This window comes from Macrobrachium nipponense, chromosome 6, assembly GCF_015104395.2.
Source record: "Macrobrachium nipponense isolate FS-2020 chromosome 6, ASM1510439v2, whole genome shotgun sequence".
Lineage (NCBI taxonomy): Eukaryota > Metazoa > Arthropoda > Malacostraca > Decapoda > Palaemonidae > Macrobrachium > Macrobrachium nipponense.
Genome location: NC_061108.1, coordinates 77438906 through 77459465, shown reverse-complemented (window position 1 = coordinate 77459465; position 20560 = coordinate 77438906). Strand labels below are relative to the sequence as shown.

At 39.8% G+C, this 20560-nt stretch overlaps 1 protein-coding gene across 1 annotated transcript; it reads left to right on the top strand.

Moving 5' to 3' along the window:
• The first annotated feature begins 9860 nt into the window (after positions 1-9860).
• LOC135216863 (uncharacterized) lies at positions 9861-19144 on the top strand. Its single transcript, XM_064252377.1, has 4 exons — positions 9861-9976; positions 10136-10387; positions 15336-15410; positions 15593-19144. The coding sequence occupies exons 2-4, from the start codon at positions 10138-10140 to the stop codon at positions 15805-15807; spliced, it is 540 nt and encodes a 179-aa protein (XP_064108447.1). The 5' UTR covers positions 9861-9976; positions 10136-10137; the 3' UTR covers positions 15808-19144.
• The last annotated feature ends 1416 nt before the right edge of the window (positions 19145-20560 follow it).

The following is a 20560-nucleotide window of genomic DNA, read 5'->3' as shown; positions in this document are numbered from 1 at the left end:
AAATTTTCACATAATTGGCATGGGTAACGTCGTGCTCTAAGAATTTTCCCCTAATCTCTTCTTCAGTACAGTCCTTCTTCTTAAATGATTTCTTACATACTAATGCATCAGGAATAAGCCATGGAGGATTTACAGGATGTTTTACTTACAGGATTTTCTGGGATTTGAGATGGTTATTCCTAACATCCTCGTTCAGTCGAATTTGGAATGGTTTAGAAGCTGTTGTACCAGAGAAATTCCGTGAGTCTGTTTCTTTAAGTACTTGAAAGGACGGATTTTTGGGAGCATTTTTCATTTTAGCCACGTTTCGCAACTCTAGCTCTTGCCTTCTTAGATCAAGGGGAAGCTGATCTGTGTCGACATATATGCTTTCAACAGAAGTTCTAAAAGCCCCTGAGCATATTTTCAACCCCATGTTCTGTACAACATCCAATTCCTTTAGCTTGGTTATACAAGCTGAGGAATAGATCTGACAGCCCTAGTCTAGCTTGGAGCGACAAAGCGAGTCATATAGCCTCAAAAGGGATTTCTTATCAGCCCCCCCAACTAAAACCAGAAACAACCTTTAAAATATTCAAAGATTTTTTACATTAATCTTTAGGGCATTTATGTGGCTGGCCCATGTTAATTTGTGGTCAATAATCATCTCCAGAAATTTTACTTCATTTTCATGAGGAATGATAGATCCTTTTAAACTAAGTGTGGGAACTTCTTCCACACACCGGCATCTGGTAAATCTTACTGCAACTGTTTTGGAAGAGGAGAATTTAAAACCATTCTCATCAGCCCACTTAGTAATTGCATTAATAGACCTTTGCAGATGTTTACATACTGACAATGAATCATATTCTGTGCAGTATATTGCAAGGTCATCAACAAAAAGTGAGCATTTAACAGTAGGCAAGATTTTTTCAACCACACTATTTATTGCCACTGAAAAGAGTGTTACACTTAAAACGCTTCCTTGGGGAACTCCTTCCTCCTGCACAAAAGGTTGGGAGAAAGACTTTCCCACCTTTACCTTAAAAAATCTGTCTGTTAAAAAGGAATAAATAAATCTGATCATTCTTCCACATACGCCCATCTTGTGCAATTGTTTCATGATGCCAATTCTCCAGGCAGTCATATGCTTTTCTGAGGTCAAAAAATACTCCGATGGTCTGACATTGTTTGGCAAATCCTTGCTGGATTTGGTTGTTCAGACTCAGCAACGGATCAAGGGTGGAGCGGTTTTTCCCGAAACCAAATTGATATGGTGATATTAATCCTTTAGTTTCTAAGTGCCAAACTAGTCTAGTATTTATCATTTTCTCCATCAGCTTAAAGACAAAGCTGGTAAGAGCTATTGGTCTATAGCTGGTGGCTAGGGAAGCATCTTTATTAGGCTTTTTAATTGGAGCAACTATGGATATTTTCCAGTCAGGTAAAATTCCAGTTTCCCACACTTTGTTTATAATCTTCAGTAAATATTTTTTGGCATTGTCTGGGAGGTGTTTAAGCATTTCATATATGATTGTATCCTCACCTGGAGTTGTGGATTCACTAGAGGAAAGCGCCTCCCATAATTCTCTCAAGGAAAACCTGTAGTTGTATGGTTCAGATTTTCCTGAATGGAATTCCAGAATCATTTCAGAATCCCTAATTTTTTGAAATTCTTGAGAATAATTGTTGGCGCAGGAAACTTCAGAAAAGTGTTTTCCTAGCTCATTAGCAACTGCAGTGGGCTCTGTGATCAGAGCGTCATTTATTTTTAACGAGGGTAATGGTGACGCAACAAATTCCCCACTCAGTTTCCTTATTTTGCGCCACACCACTTTCAGTGGAGTCTTTGAGTTTATTCCATTAATACAGTAAAGCCAACTTTCTCTTTTGACTCTCTTATAAAAGCACTGTTGCTTGGCTAAAGCACGTTTGTAAATTAATTTAGAATGAGGAGAGCCCTTAGTTTTGAAAAGTCTGTAGCACTTCCTAGCAACTTTCCTCAGAATACTACAAGTCTTATTCCACCAGGGAACTGCAGGTCTACGAGGTTTGCCTTTTGTTTTGGGAATAGAGCCTTCAGCACTCTTCAGAGTAGATTCAATAAAGTAATCATAAGCATCTAGATGAGAATGAAATAACTCAAACTCCCTATTTAGTTTGACACCCTCACTGAATTTATCCCAGTCTGCATCCTCTACCTTCCACTTCGATAAAACTTCAGATGGACCATTCACAGCATATTTCAAATGGATCGGGTAATGATCACTCCCATTTAAATTTTCGTTAACAGACCAACTAAAATCAAGGTGGATACTTGTTAAAGAGATACTAAGGTCCAGTGCAGAGAAATGATGATAATGAATGCTGTGGAAAGTCATTGACCCATTATTATATAGGATAACATCATTCCTATCAATAACGTCTTCAATTAATTTCCCTTTACTGTCTAGAAACTGACTTCCCCAAAGGGGGTTGTGGGCATTAAAATCTCCTAAGAGAAGTAAAGGAGCTGGAAGTTGGTTAATTAAAGACTGAATATCTTCACTGTTAAAAACAAGATCTGGTGGAAGGTATAAGGAGCAGACTGTTATCCTCTTTTCCAAGATGACTAAAATAGCAACAGCCTAGTAGAGTTGTATTTAATTGTGTTATGGAGTGCTGCAGAGCTTTATTAACAATAATTGCAGCACCTCCATGGGCCCCATCACCACTTGGGGGAGAGGAGTCAAATATTGAATAATTTAGTCCAGGATTATAAGGAGAGTTGCCTAACATTGCCTCCTGCAGGCGTATAATTTCTGGATTGGGTTCATGAATTAAGACTTTAAGGTCTTCTGTACGGGCGCTAAGACCTTTACAGTTCCACTGAAGGATATCGAACATGAATGTTAAGGTGGTAAAACGTGCTACTTCCCACTCCTTAGAGGGGAAGTACTGTTCCTAGTGTGGAGAGGAAAGTTCTCCTTTATAAGTTTCTACGGTGATTCTGCAAATCACAAGGTTCATTTGTCTTAGGGCGGCAAGACTGATCAGAACTCACATGTTTTGGGCTGAAACTGCTTTTGGAACCAACTTTCTAGGTGGAGAGATCTCTTCCAAAATACTGAACCCATTTGAGGTTTTTATTTTAAAGCCATCATTAATTGGGGATGTATTCCTTGTGTGCTTCTTGGTGGTTGTAATTATAGTTTTGTTTTCATTTTTGTTTGTGGCTGTGACAATTGATGGCTCTGAAGTAGCTCTATCTAACTGGGCTTGGTCCCTTGGCTTATTCTTGTTGGAAGTGTTTTTGGAACAGCTTCCCAAATTATTGATTATTGATTTTGGCTCTCTTTTGTTTTTTGGAGGTGAGCCTGCAACTATCATATTAGTCACCTTTTTATTGACTTTGGGAGGTGAGTTTTCTGTACTTCTTGAAGTACTACTTTTGGTGTTGGACTCCAAGGCACTAGCAAATGAAAATTTCTTGACAGATTGGGGATTTTCATTATTTACAGTTCGTGGAGCAGCAGGTGTGTGATGCCTACTATCAGATGCAGTTATTAGTTGACTTACATTCCTGGAATTTTTCATTAGTTTTATTACTGAAGCACAGGTAGAGTTGGCACTTGTTTGCCCCCATTACCACACGCTTTGCTTTGCTAATGCTGATATGTTCATTGTCAGCCACTGCCAATACATCTTCAAATCTGTATCTGAGGCAAGCCCTAGAATTTGGAGGGTGATCACCCTTACATTGAAAACAGTATTGGGCTGCTACACACTCGTCAAAATTCATGCTCCGCAGAGCATACAGAACATCTTTTGTTGTTTTCACACGAGTTTTGAATGTGACCATATTCAAAACATTTGCGACACTGTTTAGGATTTCTTTTATATCTTTTAACCTGCATCCTCTCATGGCCAACAATGATAGTACAGTATCAGTGAGGTAACTGGAGGAGAAGGTTAAAAGGATAGCTGCATCCCCTCCTAGTTTTTTTACATGAGATACACAAGGAGGACATCGATGGAGAATATCCTCCTCTTCAAAAACATGCTAGTCTTTTGAATATACTACCCCTTTCAATATGTTAAAGAATCTATGCGATGCAATACATTCGATATTTCCACTTTCAGGAGGTTTAATATTCGATAACAAAATTGCTTGGGTTTCATTACCAGCTTTTATTAGCAAGTTCTTTTCATAACGCTTCAAGTTTCCAATGGGAATGGAACCTACTTGCTTTCAATACATTCAGCAGCCTTTATAAAAATTTTTCCCCCCTCCTTGTAGCTAGCAACATGCCATATAGGGGTAGGAAGTGCTCTGGTACATGGGGCTGGTCCATGTTCTTCATTCTTTGGGATAAAATCAAATGGCTCATCATTTAAATTTTTCACTGAAAACACTTTCGTGCTAAGCACTGAATCATTGAGAATGTGGCCATGGAGTCTTTGTTGTGCCTCACTAGCTTCTAAGGGTGAGGAAAATTTAACATAAGCAGAAAATGACTGCCTGTCTTTTTCTAGAACTAATTTCATTCTTTTCACTTCACCAAATTGTGTCATTACACTGTACAAACACTCATAATCTAATGACAAGTTTATATTAGTGCAATGAAGGACTCTACTATTAGGATCAAATCCACCAGATTTACTAACACCCTGGTGTCTCAGTGTTTGGTTCTGTCAAATAGCCAAGCTCATATCCATCTTCATGCCAGAAGTCGTTGGCAGTGCCAGTAAGTCGTCGGATCCAGGGGAGGGAAAACTATTGTTCAAATCCATACAACTATGCCAGTTCACATTCAGAAGTCCAAAAAGTGCGCACCCAACACCTAAGAGCCCTGCTGAGATTCCAACAGCACATCAGAAAGGGAAACCAAGGCAGCATCTAATGCCTAGTCTCACCACCCCAACAAACTGTCAAAAGCCCACAAAGCGGTCCCAGGATAATAAGCATGCACACACCAGACCACCTCACACAAGCCAGCTCACCTAAACACCCAAAACTGCTTGGTTTCATCAAGAAAGTATCGTGGATCAGTCAGGTATTCGCATTCTCCACCAATGGCACAAGTGAGAGTTGACTCCCATTAGTCCACCCCATACCCTACCCTTTCGGGATAGCATCAATATGCTTGCAGTGCCCCAGGTATAAGCCAATCCACCTGCTGGGATTTCTGCCCCCCACTAATGGGGACTGACTCCCCACTCCAAACATATTGGTGGTCTTCCAGACAGAAGCCAAGAGTCCCATCCCCAAACACCAGCCCCCCCTGGATTCCGATGGGCTGATCCCTGGAGATGGTTCCGCCCTCAAGATGGCAATAGAAAAATCCCATCACTATCTCTTACGTCCAAACCATATCGGGTGGTGACTCAACCACCACAACTCCCACAATTAACTTTGAATGCAAACTCCTTCCAAGCCACGATCCCTTCTCAGACTCACCTAAGCAGTGGAATTTTTCAAAAAGTGGAAAATCCCACTAAATTACTCCAAAAAATTTCTAATATTATAAATACATGAGACTCTTGGACTCAAACCCGGGAACAAATTCCAGGGGTTCAAGAGTCCCCCTCACCACATCAAGGTGGTCTCACTTTGAGGGGCCCCAGCACTGTGGGCATGGTTTGACTTAAAATTTTCCCCTCGCTCGACCACGTCAGGTACTCTAGTTTTACGGGGGGAGAGGCATGCCATCCAACTCAACCCTCCATCAAGTTAAGAAAGCACTCAATTCAATAGTCCAAAACCATGCCAAGGTCGTCAATGAAAGAAGAAGAAGGGAAGGGGGAAAATTAATATGAGGAGAGGTAAAGGGGTTAAAGGTTCCAATGTTCAGTTGGATCCATAGCAGAGAGCATATGCATAAAGGGCATACTTTCTCTGCAGTGGATCCCTAAGCCCCCCACCTCGCCAAGGAGTTGGGATCAGGGGGTACACAAGTGATAACTGCCCTGGGATCTTCACCTGGAAATATGCCACACCCACAGCGCCTTAAGGGTTGTCAGTCTGTCGAGAGCAGATCCAATGTTGTGGGCATGGCTTGACATGAAAATTTCCCTTTGTTTGACCACGTCAGGTACTCTGGTTTTATGGGTGAGTGGCATGCCATCCAACTCCAACCTCCCAATTCAGAAGAGCAGTCAATTCAATAGTCCAAAACCATGCCAAAGTTGTCAACGAAAGAAGGAAAGTGTAAATTTAGAGGAGGAGGAATAAAGGAGTTAAAGGTCCCAATGTTTCAGTTGAATCCACAGCAGAGAGCATAGGCATAAAGGGGCATACTCTCTCTGCAGTGAATCCCTAAGCCCACCTTGTCAATGAGTTGGGATCAGGGGGAGCTCCCAGCTGAGCAACACAATTAGCTTAAGCAAATGATTTTTTGCCAGGAGTGAACAGCAGCATCCCTTAAATTACTAAACTTCCAACAGCCATGAACAGCCAAAATCTTATGACCTGAATGCTTCTCCTCCAACCATGAAAATCCCCAAGGAATGGCCACACCAGCAGGCCCTCTTGGGTAGGAAGCTCCACAATCAATGTCACAGAAGCTCATCTGGGGTTTTGAGTTGGCTAGGACTACAACAAGGCACAAAAGCTCCACAACACTCAGAGGAGTTTAGCCTTCACTCACTGGGTAGTGGTTGCAAGGGTGGTCATTCATTAAACAAAGGAGTGAGCTTAACGGGGCACAATAGCAACACTCCATTTCGGTATCACCAGTTGCCCAAGGATCCCTCCAATCCTGGTCTTTGAAAACCTTCAAGCATCTGCCCTGCATTATTTCAAGAGGCTCCAAAGCCTCTGTTCTGATGCATGGGGTAGCTGTCAGCGCCTTACGCTAATCTTATGTCTTAGTTTATATAACTATTTTTTCTATTTTCTAAGCCTTTATTTTAAAGATGTATAGTCAGCCCACAAAGGATTGGCGTAGTTTCTTAATTCATTGTTTGTTAAAGAAATATTGCCATATGCAGGTGCCAGATTATTTACTTAATAATAAATAATATTTCCTTTCAAAGGTGCTATAGTTGAAAGAAATTACATCAGAATTAAGTAGATTTATTCAATGTATCAAAGATGATTATTTGCAAGGTAGGGGAAATATATACCAATGAGTCCACGAATCCTACTTTTAGTCCCAACTCTATCTTCGTGACAGCATAAACATTTTGAAGTTGGCTTTGCTGCCGCTCAAGTCTTGACCCAACATATCGTACTGAACTTGGGTGTCGTCATTTCACCTCCTACAGCTGATATATAATACATTAGGGTGTCAATATTTTTTAATAGCAATGCATAATTAAACTAATTTTGTCCTTTGATCAATAAAATAATTTGCATAACACATTTAATGGGTCTAAATTTGACTTATGATAGTAGAGGAAAAGACCCCATATAGACTCCACTTTTCTAATAACCCCCCCCTCACCAAAAGGAGTGTGGCCACCCCTCCCCCCTCCCCCCTCCTGATAAGCTCATATACGTACGTGAAGCCTAAAAAGGGGCGGGGCAACCCCCAAACCCCCAAAAGGGGGCGTGGCCACCCCTGACCCCAAATCAACTCCACTATTCTGGGGGGTGAGGCCACCCCTGACCCCAAATCGACTCCACTATTCTGGGGGGCGTGGCCACCGCTGACCCCAAATCAACTTCATTTGTCTTATAAGCTCATATACGTACATGAGGTGCAAAAGGGGGTGTTGCCACCCTTGACCCCAAATCGACTCCACATTATTGATGAGCTCATGTATGTCCATGAGGTCCAAAAGGGGTGGGGGCGTGGCTACCTGTGACAACACGAAACTCTACGGGAATAAAACCATCATTTCAACCCACCACCCTTAACCCCAAATTGACGCCACTTTTCTGCCCCCCCGTGGCATTATGAAACTCTACGGGAATAAAACCACAATTTCAACCCCTGACCCCAAATCGACTCCACTCTCATGCCCCCGTGACATCACAAAACTCTATGGGAAACCCATCATTTCAACCCCCAACCACAAATCGACTCCACTCTTGTGGCCCCGTGACGTCACGAAACTCTACGGGAATAAACCATCATTTCAACCCCCCGGCCCCCCCACCCCAAATTGACTCCACTTTTCTGCCCCCCTGTGACATCACGAAACTGTATGGGAATAAAACCATCATTTCAAGCCCCGACCCCAAATCGACTCCACTCTTATGCCCCCATGACACCCAGAAACTCTACGGGAATAAAACCATCCCCCCCTCCCCCACCCCTGACCCTGACATCACGAAACTCTACGGGAATAAAACCATCATTTCAACCCCCAACCCCAAATTGACTCCACTCTTATGCCCCCCATGACGTCACGAAACTCTACGGGAATAAAACCACCCCACCCCGACCCCAGATAGACTCAGTTCACGTCTTGATGTGACAATCCTAATGAGCTACCAAAATCCCACAATACCTGTTAAATCGGGATTACTTTTTTGCGACTCATGTCCCCTTTAATTGTTTTCAACGTAACCGGGACGTTTACCTCCTCCTCCTCCTCCTATAAAAACTCTTAAATTTATATATGCGCATCCTGAGTATAGCCTCTATCGACTTCTCTCTCTCTCCCTCCCTCTCTGTCTCTCTCTCAGCCGTTACATATGGTTTTATATATGCACAGCTGTGTAGATATTCGGAGTATCATGATAAAAGGATATTTGGCAGCTGACTTCAACCTCACGTGAGACATATATTTATCATAGAATTTGATATCTCCCCCAATAACCGATAGGGGATGACGTTATCCGATGATGAATCACGCACACACACGATGAAACGTGGTCTTATCACCATTTTTCCCATGTCGAAGGTGGGCCAAGCTGACTTCAACCTCACGTGAGGCATATATTTATCATAGAATTTGATATCTCCCCCAATAACCGACAGGGGACGATGTTATCCGATGATGAGTCATGCACACACATGATGAAACGGGGTCTTATCACCATTTTTCCCATGTCGAAGGTATGCCAAGCTGACTTCAATCTCACGTGAGACATATATTTATCATAGAATTTGAGTCTTAATCTCCATTTTTCCCATGCTGAAGTATACCCAAGGACACAGGCACACATTTCAATATTGTTTATTTTAAGTATAATACCGAGTTTGAAAGAGGTTAAATGTAAAATCAAATGACAAATGGAATTGTTATTTTATATTTGTAACCAATGTTAAATACAGGCGGAATGAATTAATATTCCATACAAATACATACAAGGGAAAAAACTACAAACACGAATGCGATAATATACGCATTCGCTTTTTCAAAAACAATACTTCATCGAAACACACAGCTACTATATATTTTCTAACCTGTTCCTTCACATCACAACCATAGTATATGCCACAGACATCTTCTCCAACATTTTCCCAACTGTGTATCAAAGACGAAGTTTCATCTGATACCTCAAAGCTTTTAAATTTAGCTAACAAGTTTTTCCTTTATAAATCTTCCACGCATCTTTCCTCCAACAGGGATAAATTCTTTTTCATTATGGCCACGCAACATATTTTACCAATTTTGTTCATTTCATCACTGAATGTAGCTAACACAGGTAAATATTGATTCAACCAAGTCGTGTTAACCCGCCCGCTTTGACTGGTGCCAGCGGGAAAGATAACATATTTGACATAGTCATACGATGATTTAAATAATTCTTCCTTCAATTTCTTGACCGAATAAAAAAAGTGGTTGAACCTCATCTGCTTGCTATCTCTACCCAAACGATCGGCATGATTTTCATCTTTGGAATACAATACTTCATCGAAACACTGTATGTCACACCTGATTATTACTTTCCGACTGAACACCATAAATACAACCGACAAGGGAAAATTGACGTTATTCCTTACCCAAAGTGTATAAGAGTAAGTGCAGCTCCCCGATCCTCCGTCCCTACACTGAGTGAATATGTGAAGCATCAAGTATTTCTCTTGACCAGAACGCCATTCCCCTCCGCCACTATTCAGTAAGTAGCATATAAAACACTTTCCATTTATTTGAACATATAGTAAATATTAAAAACAGCAATAAGATTCATATGTATACGGAATAGATATTCATATAAAATAATGTACCCGTTGAAAGAAGCGGAATATATAAAACAACCATTATTTCTCTCTTTCAGATATGGGAAATAACTCTAGTAGTGAACTGTCAGCCGACAAAGTAGCCACTCAGGTTAGACACCATTACTACTATGGTGTTGGAGCCCCCAACTCATTTATTAGGAAGGTGAAAACGGGTCATGACCTTGAAGCAGGAGTAGAAGAAGAAGTAGCAGGAGATGCAACAACTCCCACTGGCAGCCCACAGCAGTGCAACCCCCAACCAACTTTGCCACCACCCACTACTGAAGGAAATAAGCAAACCGGTGAAGGTATGTAAAACCGATGTGTTATATATTTATTTAATAACATTTCCTGATTCCACAGAAACATGCACTTTTTTTTTCTCCGTTTCCTTGTTTTTGGTTTCAAATGTATTGTGGGCATAGTAAAAAACACGTATATAATTATACATAAGGATTTATTGACCACATAAAAGACTGTACAAATTCAACACACTAATCACTGTCAAACTGCCTCAGCACGCATCCCAATATAACGTCCACGTGTATTCTTATGATAACCCGAATATTCCGAAAAGTGTTTAAGAGGAAATGACTAAGACGTCTTAGCAGTTTATCACCGACGTTCACGGGTGAATGATTGTCACAGCTCATCCTGAGATAAGTAAAAAAAATGTTATATGATTCAAGGTGTATGATACATATATAGAATATATCCTTAATAGAATGTAAATGGGGTAATATAAAAATCAAAGAAAAATATACATTTACCTTAGTTGTTTAAGATGTGGAGATATTCCTTGTACGTAATAGCACGTTTGACCCCTGACCTCCAATGTGAACATTTAAACTTTTTCAAATATTTCAAATAATATCCCATTATCCATTTACCATTACCTCTCAAACGAGTGAATGGGAATACATTTTGTATTAAGGATAATAATGTTTTCACACCTCGGTGACTCACGCAATTAAGAAAAAAACTAACGTAAAGACCGCACTTGTACGATTTATCGGGTTGTATTTGTTTTATTAGTCAATAGAGGCTATATTCGGGATGTGCATATATAAATTTAGAGAAGTCATTTGAATAAACTTTCGGATCTATACCGTAACTATCAAAAAAGAAGATTATATTTCTAGGTGATTTTTCCATGTAAAAACATACCCAATGAACAACAATATTAATATCAGTAGACGAAGATAATGTATTAGATATAAAAACTTAAGGTTTAATTCTATTTTCTGGCAATGTCAATAATCCTACTTCATCTGAAGCGAACACACCTAAATATTTAACCCGGTCACCGAGTGAACCTTTTAAAATTATTTCAATTTCTTTTGTATCCATTCCATTTAACCTCTAATATCACAAAGAATAACCCTATCCGCATCCACCGTTAAAATACCCTTGGTATCCCCGAAAAGTAAAATAATGCAAGGGTTAGGCGTAGCCGTACCCAGCCTGATCGATATTCGCAAGTTTGCCGAAATTTCCACTGGCATGGAATCTTCAACATCTTCCACCACAAAATTAAAGCAGTAAATAGCTCTACCATTTTTAAAACTATCATAAGTGATCAGATTATCACCGCCACCCCCTATACTTTTCTGCGTCTCGTGATATAATTGCATGATGGTATTAGGGAAACTACATTGAATATTATATACGGTATTCCCATTAATGGTCTTATGTATTTTATTTAAATCGAAAGATTGAAAATATAGGCTATTGGCCATGTAATCACCTGAAAATGTTTCCATATCAATCATGGCCAATGTGATTTTTTCAGGTATACAACTGTTAAAAGGCTGATCAATTAAAATCGAATTTTCATTTTGCCCAATAACGTATGTCTTGTATAAAGTCTTATCAAATATATATTGTATAGGATTAACTGCTATCGCCTCATTTAAAGCCGACATTGCGTTATAATGTGGGGTAACTCTATCAATCCATAATTTAGCCTTTTCTATATTCATCACATTTAAATGTCCATCTGTGTGGGCACCCATAACCCAGTTATTGTTCGCTAATTCGAGTCTAAGTCTCAAGTCAATTGAATCCAGTAAATACATGTCTATAGTCGCTATATCCAAAAGAAGTGGAAAATATGTATGACCACCCCTCGTTTTAATGTCACCCATAACTTTCGTTTCCCACCTGCTAGTTTGACCGAAGGTATTGGCAGTAAATTGCAGAGTTACCCCGTGTGTTACATGATAGCCATCATATAAAAATCCTGCCCGACCGGTGGTAGGTAATGCCAACGGCTTTATCATTTTCAGCATTTTGATATATGATTGATAGTTAAATACAGGACAGGGATTCCACCAACTTTTCATTCAAGAAAACAGAAGCGGATTTAAATAATGTATTACTTAGACCATTAACGAGAGACACGTGCTCACCATCCACTAATTGCGTGCCGGCCCTATTTATTGTGATATATAATTCTAAAGCTACACTTGACAAATCTAAGAAAGAACCTGCCACCCCATTAACGCAAAATTCTATATATTTATCAGTTAGAATTTGATTTACAGAAATATTGCAAGGTGTAAAATCCAGTCTTTCCTTTGAATTAATTGAAGTTTCAATAATTCTCCATCTATTAACATTCAGGAACAATTCTGATATACCCGCAGTATACAATGAAACGAACTTGATTACCAGTTCCGGGTATGTTGGAACTATGCTAGCCATATTTTGTGCTTATATATAATTTTAGATGAAGGGTAGAACAAGTGCGTACCCGCCGAATGTCAATGGATGAATGAGTTACAAAAGGTCGTACACGTCCTTATTATATTTACTTCTAGATTTAATGTGTGTACCCTTCCTCTTCCTACGTTTTTTTTTCTTTCCCGCGGTCACACTCGACCATCTAACTAAACGTTTTCACGTTTTCTTCGTCTCGTCTTCTTCTTCTCCTTCCAGTACCACTTACAATTCGTTGTCCCAGTAGTTTTGAGGGCTCTTATATCATTTTGTTTTTATGATTCTTTTAAGGTAAAACCGTTGTTTACCATATCAGATAACACAGATCTACCGAATTCATTAACTGAAGGTTTCACGGCATTAAATAGAAAAGGAAGCACTTTACGTGCAATAACGCTTATGGTAGAAAAAAGGCCACTTCCTCTCCTGTGGCCGGGATAGAAAACAGATATATCCTCAAACCCCACCTCTCCTTAATAAAAGGTCTGATAATTATAGTTTTTTAAATTCCGCCTCTGAAGGAGGCCCGAATAACACTCTCATTTTACTGTTTATATTATTCCCAAACAATTTAAGTGGAGCTTGATTCGCACGTTCTAGTTGACTTGAGGGTGTTACGATCACAAATAAGGAATGCCAAGGGTGAACATCGAATTATATACGTACCTATTCATCTAATTTTCCTCTAGGTTTTATACGGAGCAGGCAAGTAACACTCGAGTCTTTAGTGAAATGTAAAAGGTGTCCATTTTGATCCGTGATAACAATAGAAATCTGATCCAAGATGTTTGTGTTCAACAATTTGTACACTGTATTATGTATTTCCTTTTCCTCTACCACTTGCTAAAGTAAAAGTCCAATTTATTGACTAGTCTCCCACCAAAAATCGTCGGTTGAACTATATCCGTGTACACATATATATAATCTACCCCACAATTATCAGGTAGAGAATCAAGGGAAATGTGTTCATATTCAATCAACGCCCGCCCATAATTCAATTCAACGAACCGTATTAATTATAGAAAACTAATTAATTTTGCGGCTTTTCCGCTAAATTTGACGTATATACTTTTAACGTCCCCTGGTCTCAATTTCTCTCTCTTGATACGTGCCATAGTATTTCTCCTTAAATCTTCATCCCAATGAAATATACCATTACTATTAAAACAATTTATGAAATTATCACCGTAATAAACTTTCAAATAATCATAACTGTGCTTGTTAAGAGCTCTCACGAGTCTCTTCATATCCCCTGCTAACATTGCTATTCTCGGTCTATACAAAAATGTATGCCTATCACGTTTATGACGCTCTGTAATAAATTCAAGTGAATAAATCATCTTTGGATAATATAGCGTAATAACTCCCCAGGAACATGATCGAAGCTAAACCTACTTCATATTCAACCCCATTAGGTAATAATATAGGTGTAGGTAATCTATTGGCAAATTTCGGTGCATTTCTGGTATACGTGTCTAAACAGCCGAGACTGCTCAAATATAAGGTGTGTTCACCAGCCATGTTGGTTAAATACTACGACGGGTATATGTCACGTATGGTATTTATAAGAAAAGTGTCATAGTATTTTATCTAGGTCTTACATGCAGACTGCATGATACAACCCCATTTTCAGTAAACATTATTTCTTCACCGTTCCGATCCGAGACATCGATGGTAATGTAATCCAATACGTCAATGGTATTTAAAGGTTTATAAATGGCATTATGTGGACCTTTACCACATGCACATCCTAACTTGAAGCTGTCTAAGAGATTAACCATTTTATCACCCAAAATGGTAGGTTGAACGATACCCGAATACAAGTAAACGTATTCAACACCTTGATGGAATATATTTCGACCGCCATGAGGTCTCAACACACCCAAACTGTATATTATATACCTGACTTTTTCATTGAAACCGAACATATTAGCTGCTTTAGCACTGAGTTTAATCGTAATTGAATCAATCATATCAACTTTGGCCACTCCTGCATCGATATGTGGAATGCTCATTCTCTTCGTGTCATCATTCCATGAGAATAAACCGTCTCTGTAGATAGCTCCGCGAATATGCTCACCGTAAAATTCAGATAATTGTTCAATAATTTCCGTATTAAACGCTCTAGTCATGATATTCATATCACCACCCAACAAGCCCAAAATGGACTTATAAAAATAAGTATAAACGCGTTTCTTATCTGACTGGTAATAGATCGTGTTAAATTGAATAGTAAGATCAACTTCTCCTGGTTTAATAGCGTAATATAATTTCGGGAGAATGACTTCTACTAGACTCACTTCATATTCCACTTCTTTCGGTAATGATATAGGGGCAGCTAAATTTACACGCCCGATTTTCTGGAAATGTACCTATATGTACATGCATTGCTATTCACGTATATGATGTGATCGCTATACATGTTGAATGTAGACTGTATGACTAACAATGGGCATCGGGTTTATAACATATGTACATAAAAACCTCTGCGTTCATGTTATGTCACGCCATATTCATGAATTTGTTATCTTACAGATTGCCACGTCATTAAAGAAGATGTCCAAGCCTCTAGCCGCCATGATGAACCATCCTCACCACCCTCCGATCCAGGTAAAATATTATTATTATTATTATCATTGTTGTTTTTGCAGTTATTATGATTATGATTATGATGATGATGATGATGATGATGATGATTGATTATTATTATTATTATTATTATTATTATTATTATTATTATTATTATAATAGTACACGTTCGCTCCGGTGCTTATTTAATACGATCTTTACAGATCCCTTCGCTGAAGACTTCCCATTAGATGAAGATTTGATGGGGAGTAATAATAATGAAGCATCACGCGTTGGTGGAGGTGGAGGAGCCAGAGGGGGATCTCCACTCACGAGGGAAAGAACAGAGGGTAACAAGGTAGTGAGTACCATTCATTATGCGGCTGCAGTAGGGTCACACATTGACGTGGCAATGAAGCTAAGTAGTAGCATAGCCTGATTACACGAAGATGTGCTCAGTAACTTCCTTGAAAGAGGTATTCGCTTGGCTATGCTCTACTTGTGTGTTATTATCACCAGTGTGAGGATGCTAGGTGACATGAATGAAAAAAGTACCTATGTACCCCACCTACCCTCACTACGATGGACTCGATCTATGACTCCCTGGTTTATAGCTAATAACTTGGAAGAGAGACTCAACCGTACTGAGGGTTCGGGTTGGTGTATGACCTCGCTGGATAGGGTTGAACTTCATATCACGCGGCTTGAGTTAGTGAATATTAATAACTTCAAGGTGTATCACAAGGGAGTCCGTGGTAGTGATCAGGTTATCAATATTCAGTCCGGGTACAACTGTGTCATTACAGCGTTAGAAGTGTACGTTGTACTCAGGGATAACCCTCCCACACGTATTAACAACCTCCCTCGTGTCTTAATGAGGAGGATGGGGAGGGGACAATTTAATATCAAACACTCGCCAGATATGCTGTTGACTCATGACTCTTTCAAAACATAAGAAAAGGGGAATAACTTCAACATATATCTGTATAAATTATGTGAATTAGTCATGGGGAAACTGCTAAAAAACATTGGACAGTACATCTGGCGAGGAAAGGTGGTAACCCCCAAAGCCCTCATTTGGTCACGTTGTTATTAATCACTGACGACCACGATTAAGGATATGTTGGCGTTCATGAAGTAGTTCCAACACGGATTCAAGCAGGGGCGGGGGATTGAGCACGCAGGTGGTATGTGTTACAATTGTTTGACTGTTTAATAGTCCCACCATCTGCGAGGCACACACTCAGGCCTGTACTGCTCGAACCACTGTCGAATACCCAGAACCTAGCCAATTTAAACAGTTTACTAAAGTTAAAGCTCTGCAGCCAATCTCGCACATAACTTTCCTGGATTTTGAGGCATATAATATTCAACCGAAGACCGGAGAAACGATTCGAGATTAGTATCTCGGCAGAAAGCTTTTGCTTACTGCTATGTGATCGTTGACGGTAGAATGGGAGAATATTTGTACCCATAGACTAAGTCACGGAGAGAAATGATTTGATGATTGTTTGCAGAACATGAACCGGGACTGGGTGTTATTGCGTGAGAGAATGCGTGCGTATCCTTTACATATGACTCCTGAATCCACCCGTAAGTTTGAAGCGAGCACTCATTGCGAAGGATGTAACGTCGAATTCAAGGCTGGAGTCATGAAAATGCGACATCACGCTCATTTTGTGGCACGGGACAACTTTGTGTGTGCACTGTGTCAACAGTGTAATTTGAATATGCAATTTAAGGACCCAACTTTAACAGTGTTCGTACACAATTTGTCATACGACATCGCCCTAGTCTTGAAAGAGGCGGGGGCTCAGCATGATTTTGAAATTCTGAAACGCGAGGGTAGTAAATTTTACTCAGCCAGATCAGGCAATCTGAGATTCGTGGATAGCAACAACGTGATTAGAGGGACCCTTTCCAGTCTTGCCTCGAGTCATATCAAACAGAAAGGTTCCCTTGAAATTGCATGTCAGTTGTTAACCCAGTATTCTCAGGATTGTCTCGATTTAGTTTTGGGTATGGGTAAACAGTACTACCCTTATGATTATGTGACGGGTTTCAATATCCTGCGAAAGCCCAGCATCCCTTCTTGAGAGTGTTTCGATTTGGAACTTACGGGGGAAACCCTTTCCAGCGAGGGCTATGCACACATGGTTAAGGTTTGGAACACCGCTAATTGCACCAGTCTTCTAGATTACACCATTTTGTATTTGTTAATGGATGTGGGATTATTAGCCGACGTTTATTTAGCTTGGAGGAAGGCTGCCATCGCGCAATTCGGACTAGACCCCGCCTGTTACCTGACTTCTACCTCTCTCTCACTCGATGATCTCCTATATTCCTCTAAAATTTGTCTCCCCCTCATTTCGAATGGTGAACTCTATCAATTAATTTGTAAAAACATCTGCGGTGGTTTTTGTAGTCTGGTTCGAAGGCAATGTGTAGCTAATAATCCAGAGTTAAATCCCAGTTTTAGGGTGGGTGATCCTCAATCGTATATATTATACGTTGATTTCACCAGTTTGTATCCCACAGTTATGAGTAAATACAAAATGCCCTTGGGTGAAATAACTGAACTTTCCCCTGCCGAATTAGAAAGTTTTGTCGCTAGCAATATTACCGCTATTGATTCACAGGGTGAATACGGTTATTTCATCCTGCTCGACACCAAACCAGTTAGACGGGATGTTGCTCTACAGATGAACGATCTCCCTCTCGCCATTCATCACATGAATGTGAATCACCAAGATCTATCGCCCTATAGTAAAAACCTAATGAATAAGTTCAAGGTGAAGCTACCCAAGAAAAATGTTAAGCTGACGGGTACGTATTTACACATGCGTAATCACTTGATCTGTCTTCCCTTATTACAAACGTTGATAAGACTCAGTCTCAAAGTTGATGTAATAAGGAAAGTACAAATTCAAACAAGATTTTTATTTGTGGGAATATCTTCTGGAGAATGCCAAAAGGCGTGCTAAAGAGACCGATCCGGACAAGAGGAACACCATCAAAATCATAATGAATGGTCTTTTCGGTGTCACTATAAAAAATTCATTGAATTATTCTACCAAAACTGTCGTCACCACCAGTGAAGCCTCTCTCCTCAGGAATGTGTCCAAACACACGTACAAGTCTTTGGAAAAACTGGGTAACGACAGGTACATTGTGAACCATTGCAAAGAGTCTGTTATGGCTGAATCCCTGATTTATATCTGTTTCAGTATACTAGACATGGCAAAGGATATGATGTATCGGTTCTATTACGACGTTCTTCGAAAGCAGTATGGACATAGAGTTCAGCTCCTTTATACCGACATTGACAGCTTCATCTTTTCCCTGGTGACTGATAACCTCAATCGAGAACTGAAGGGTGTGCTCAAACCCTACATGGATTTGAGTAATATCCCCAAAACTCACGAATTATATGATGAGTCATGTAAGGGGGAACTCGGGTTGGTCAAGGTTGAAATGGGGGCTGAACTCATGAGGGAATTTATCGGTGTTAAACCTAAAGTTTATTCGTATCTGACGGAAACTAGTCGTAGTAACACCTTGAAAGGTGTACAAAGGTGCCGGCAAAAATCCATTCCACATGACCAGCATCGAGCTGTAATCGAAAAGAATGAGATTACTTATACTCGTGTGCACAATTTGCAAAGAGTAGGAGGCACGATGTGTTATACGAGCCAGCGAAAGGTATCTCTCTGTCCTTTAGAGGACAAGAGATATTATGTGACACCTTATAAATCATTGGCGTATGCACATCCAGACATTGGGGTGGAGGAGGGTATGGTGGAGGAGAGGGAGGTGGGGGGGGGGGGGGGAGGAGGAGCTAGAGAGGGCAGTGGTGGTGCCAGCAGTAGCGGCAATCTCTCCAAATTTAAATATTCCCGCTCCAAGCACCTCGAGAATTCCTACTCCTCCTATTCCTCCTACCCTACATCCATCACATCATTTCCCACGGGTGAAAGGATGTTCAAAACGTCAAAAAGAGAATAGTAAAATATACAATGTTAATTCCTCTCTCTCTCTTCAACGTCTTTGACTTCTCCTCAACAGGAAATGGTTTCACCCTCTCCTCCAGTTAAACGGAGGCGTATCACACCTTGACCGGGTGTCATAGTTTGCATATTTTACTATATATTTTATCCTATATTCATATATTTTAATATATTATATTGTATATAATGTATTTTTATTATATATTCATATACACAGTCTGTTTTTTTTATATTTTTAAATTATTATTTTGTATTCTTTATTATCGATTGCATTTTTAGTGTACGTTGTATTTTTATATTGTAGGAAAAACCAGTATATATTTCATTATGAAAATTAAACAAATATTATTGCCGTCAACTTCCATTCACCCTAATTATTATTAAGGCTTGTTTATAAAAGGAGCACGTAAAGTACACAACTATTGTCTTGAACGCGCTAACATCATGGCCGCGATAGGTCCCTTCCCTGGGCAGTTGTTAGACCTGTTCGCTAATCCCGAACGTATTATCATCGCGGGGTTTAGTAACAGTGGCAAGTCCGTCCTATGTCAAAAAATCATTGAACTCTATGAAATGCGTTTCCAATACATTTTATATTGTGGGGTATCTGAACACCCCCTCGAAACGCATCCCTCAATAGGTCCCAAATTTAAAGTATCCAAAGAAATTTTAAATCCCTTTGATTACGCTGAAAAGGGAGAGACGGAGGTTAATAAGGGTCTATTATTCATACTCGACGATTGCTTCCTCGATGCTAGTGATAGTAAATTTGTCACTAACGCCTTCACAGCGGGACGTCATTCATCTATTTCAGTTATATTCATAACACAGAATATGTTTCATTTGGGCAAGTTTAGTAAAGTTTAAGCCTGAATTGTTCACATTATATTCTAATGAAAAATCGTGATTTTAGTCAAATTGAAACTTTAGGTCGGCAGTTATTCGGCCGTCAAAAAGCTTCAGCCTTTTCGGACATATATAAAAAGACCCTATCACATAACCGCTACGGTTATTTAATAGTAGACTTCGCTCCGTCAACACCTGAACTGTTACAGCTCCGAACTAATATTCTGGGTGAAACAGAATATCAAATAGCTTACCAATATGGATAAAGAACGGATAAAACTGCTAAAAACTTTGTACGGAGATGCATGGGGTGTGGGTAGTTTCAGCAGGGTGGACTCT

Excerpts from the sequence above, each read along its gene's own strand:
- LOC135216863 (XM_064252377.1), top strand. The coding sequence starts at position 10,138 with ATGGGAAATAACTCTAGTAGTGAACTGTCAGCCGACAAAGTAGCCACT. Across the intron at positions 10,388-15,335 it reads AAATAAGCAAACCGGTGAAG|ATTGCCACGTCATTAAAGAA; the intron begins GTATGTAAAACC and ends GTTATCTTACAG. Across the intron at positions 15,411-15,592 it reads CTCACCACCCTCCGATCCAG|ATCCCTTCGCTGAAGACTTC; the intron begins GTAAAATATTAT and ends CGATCTTTACAG.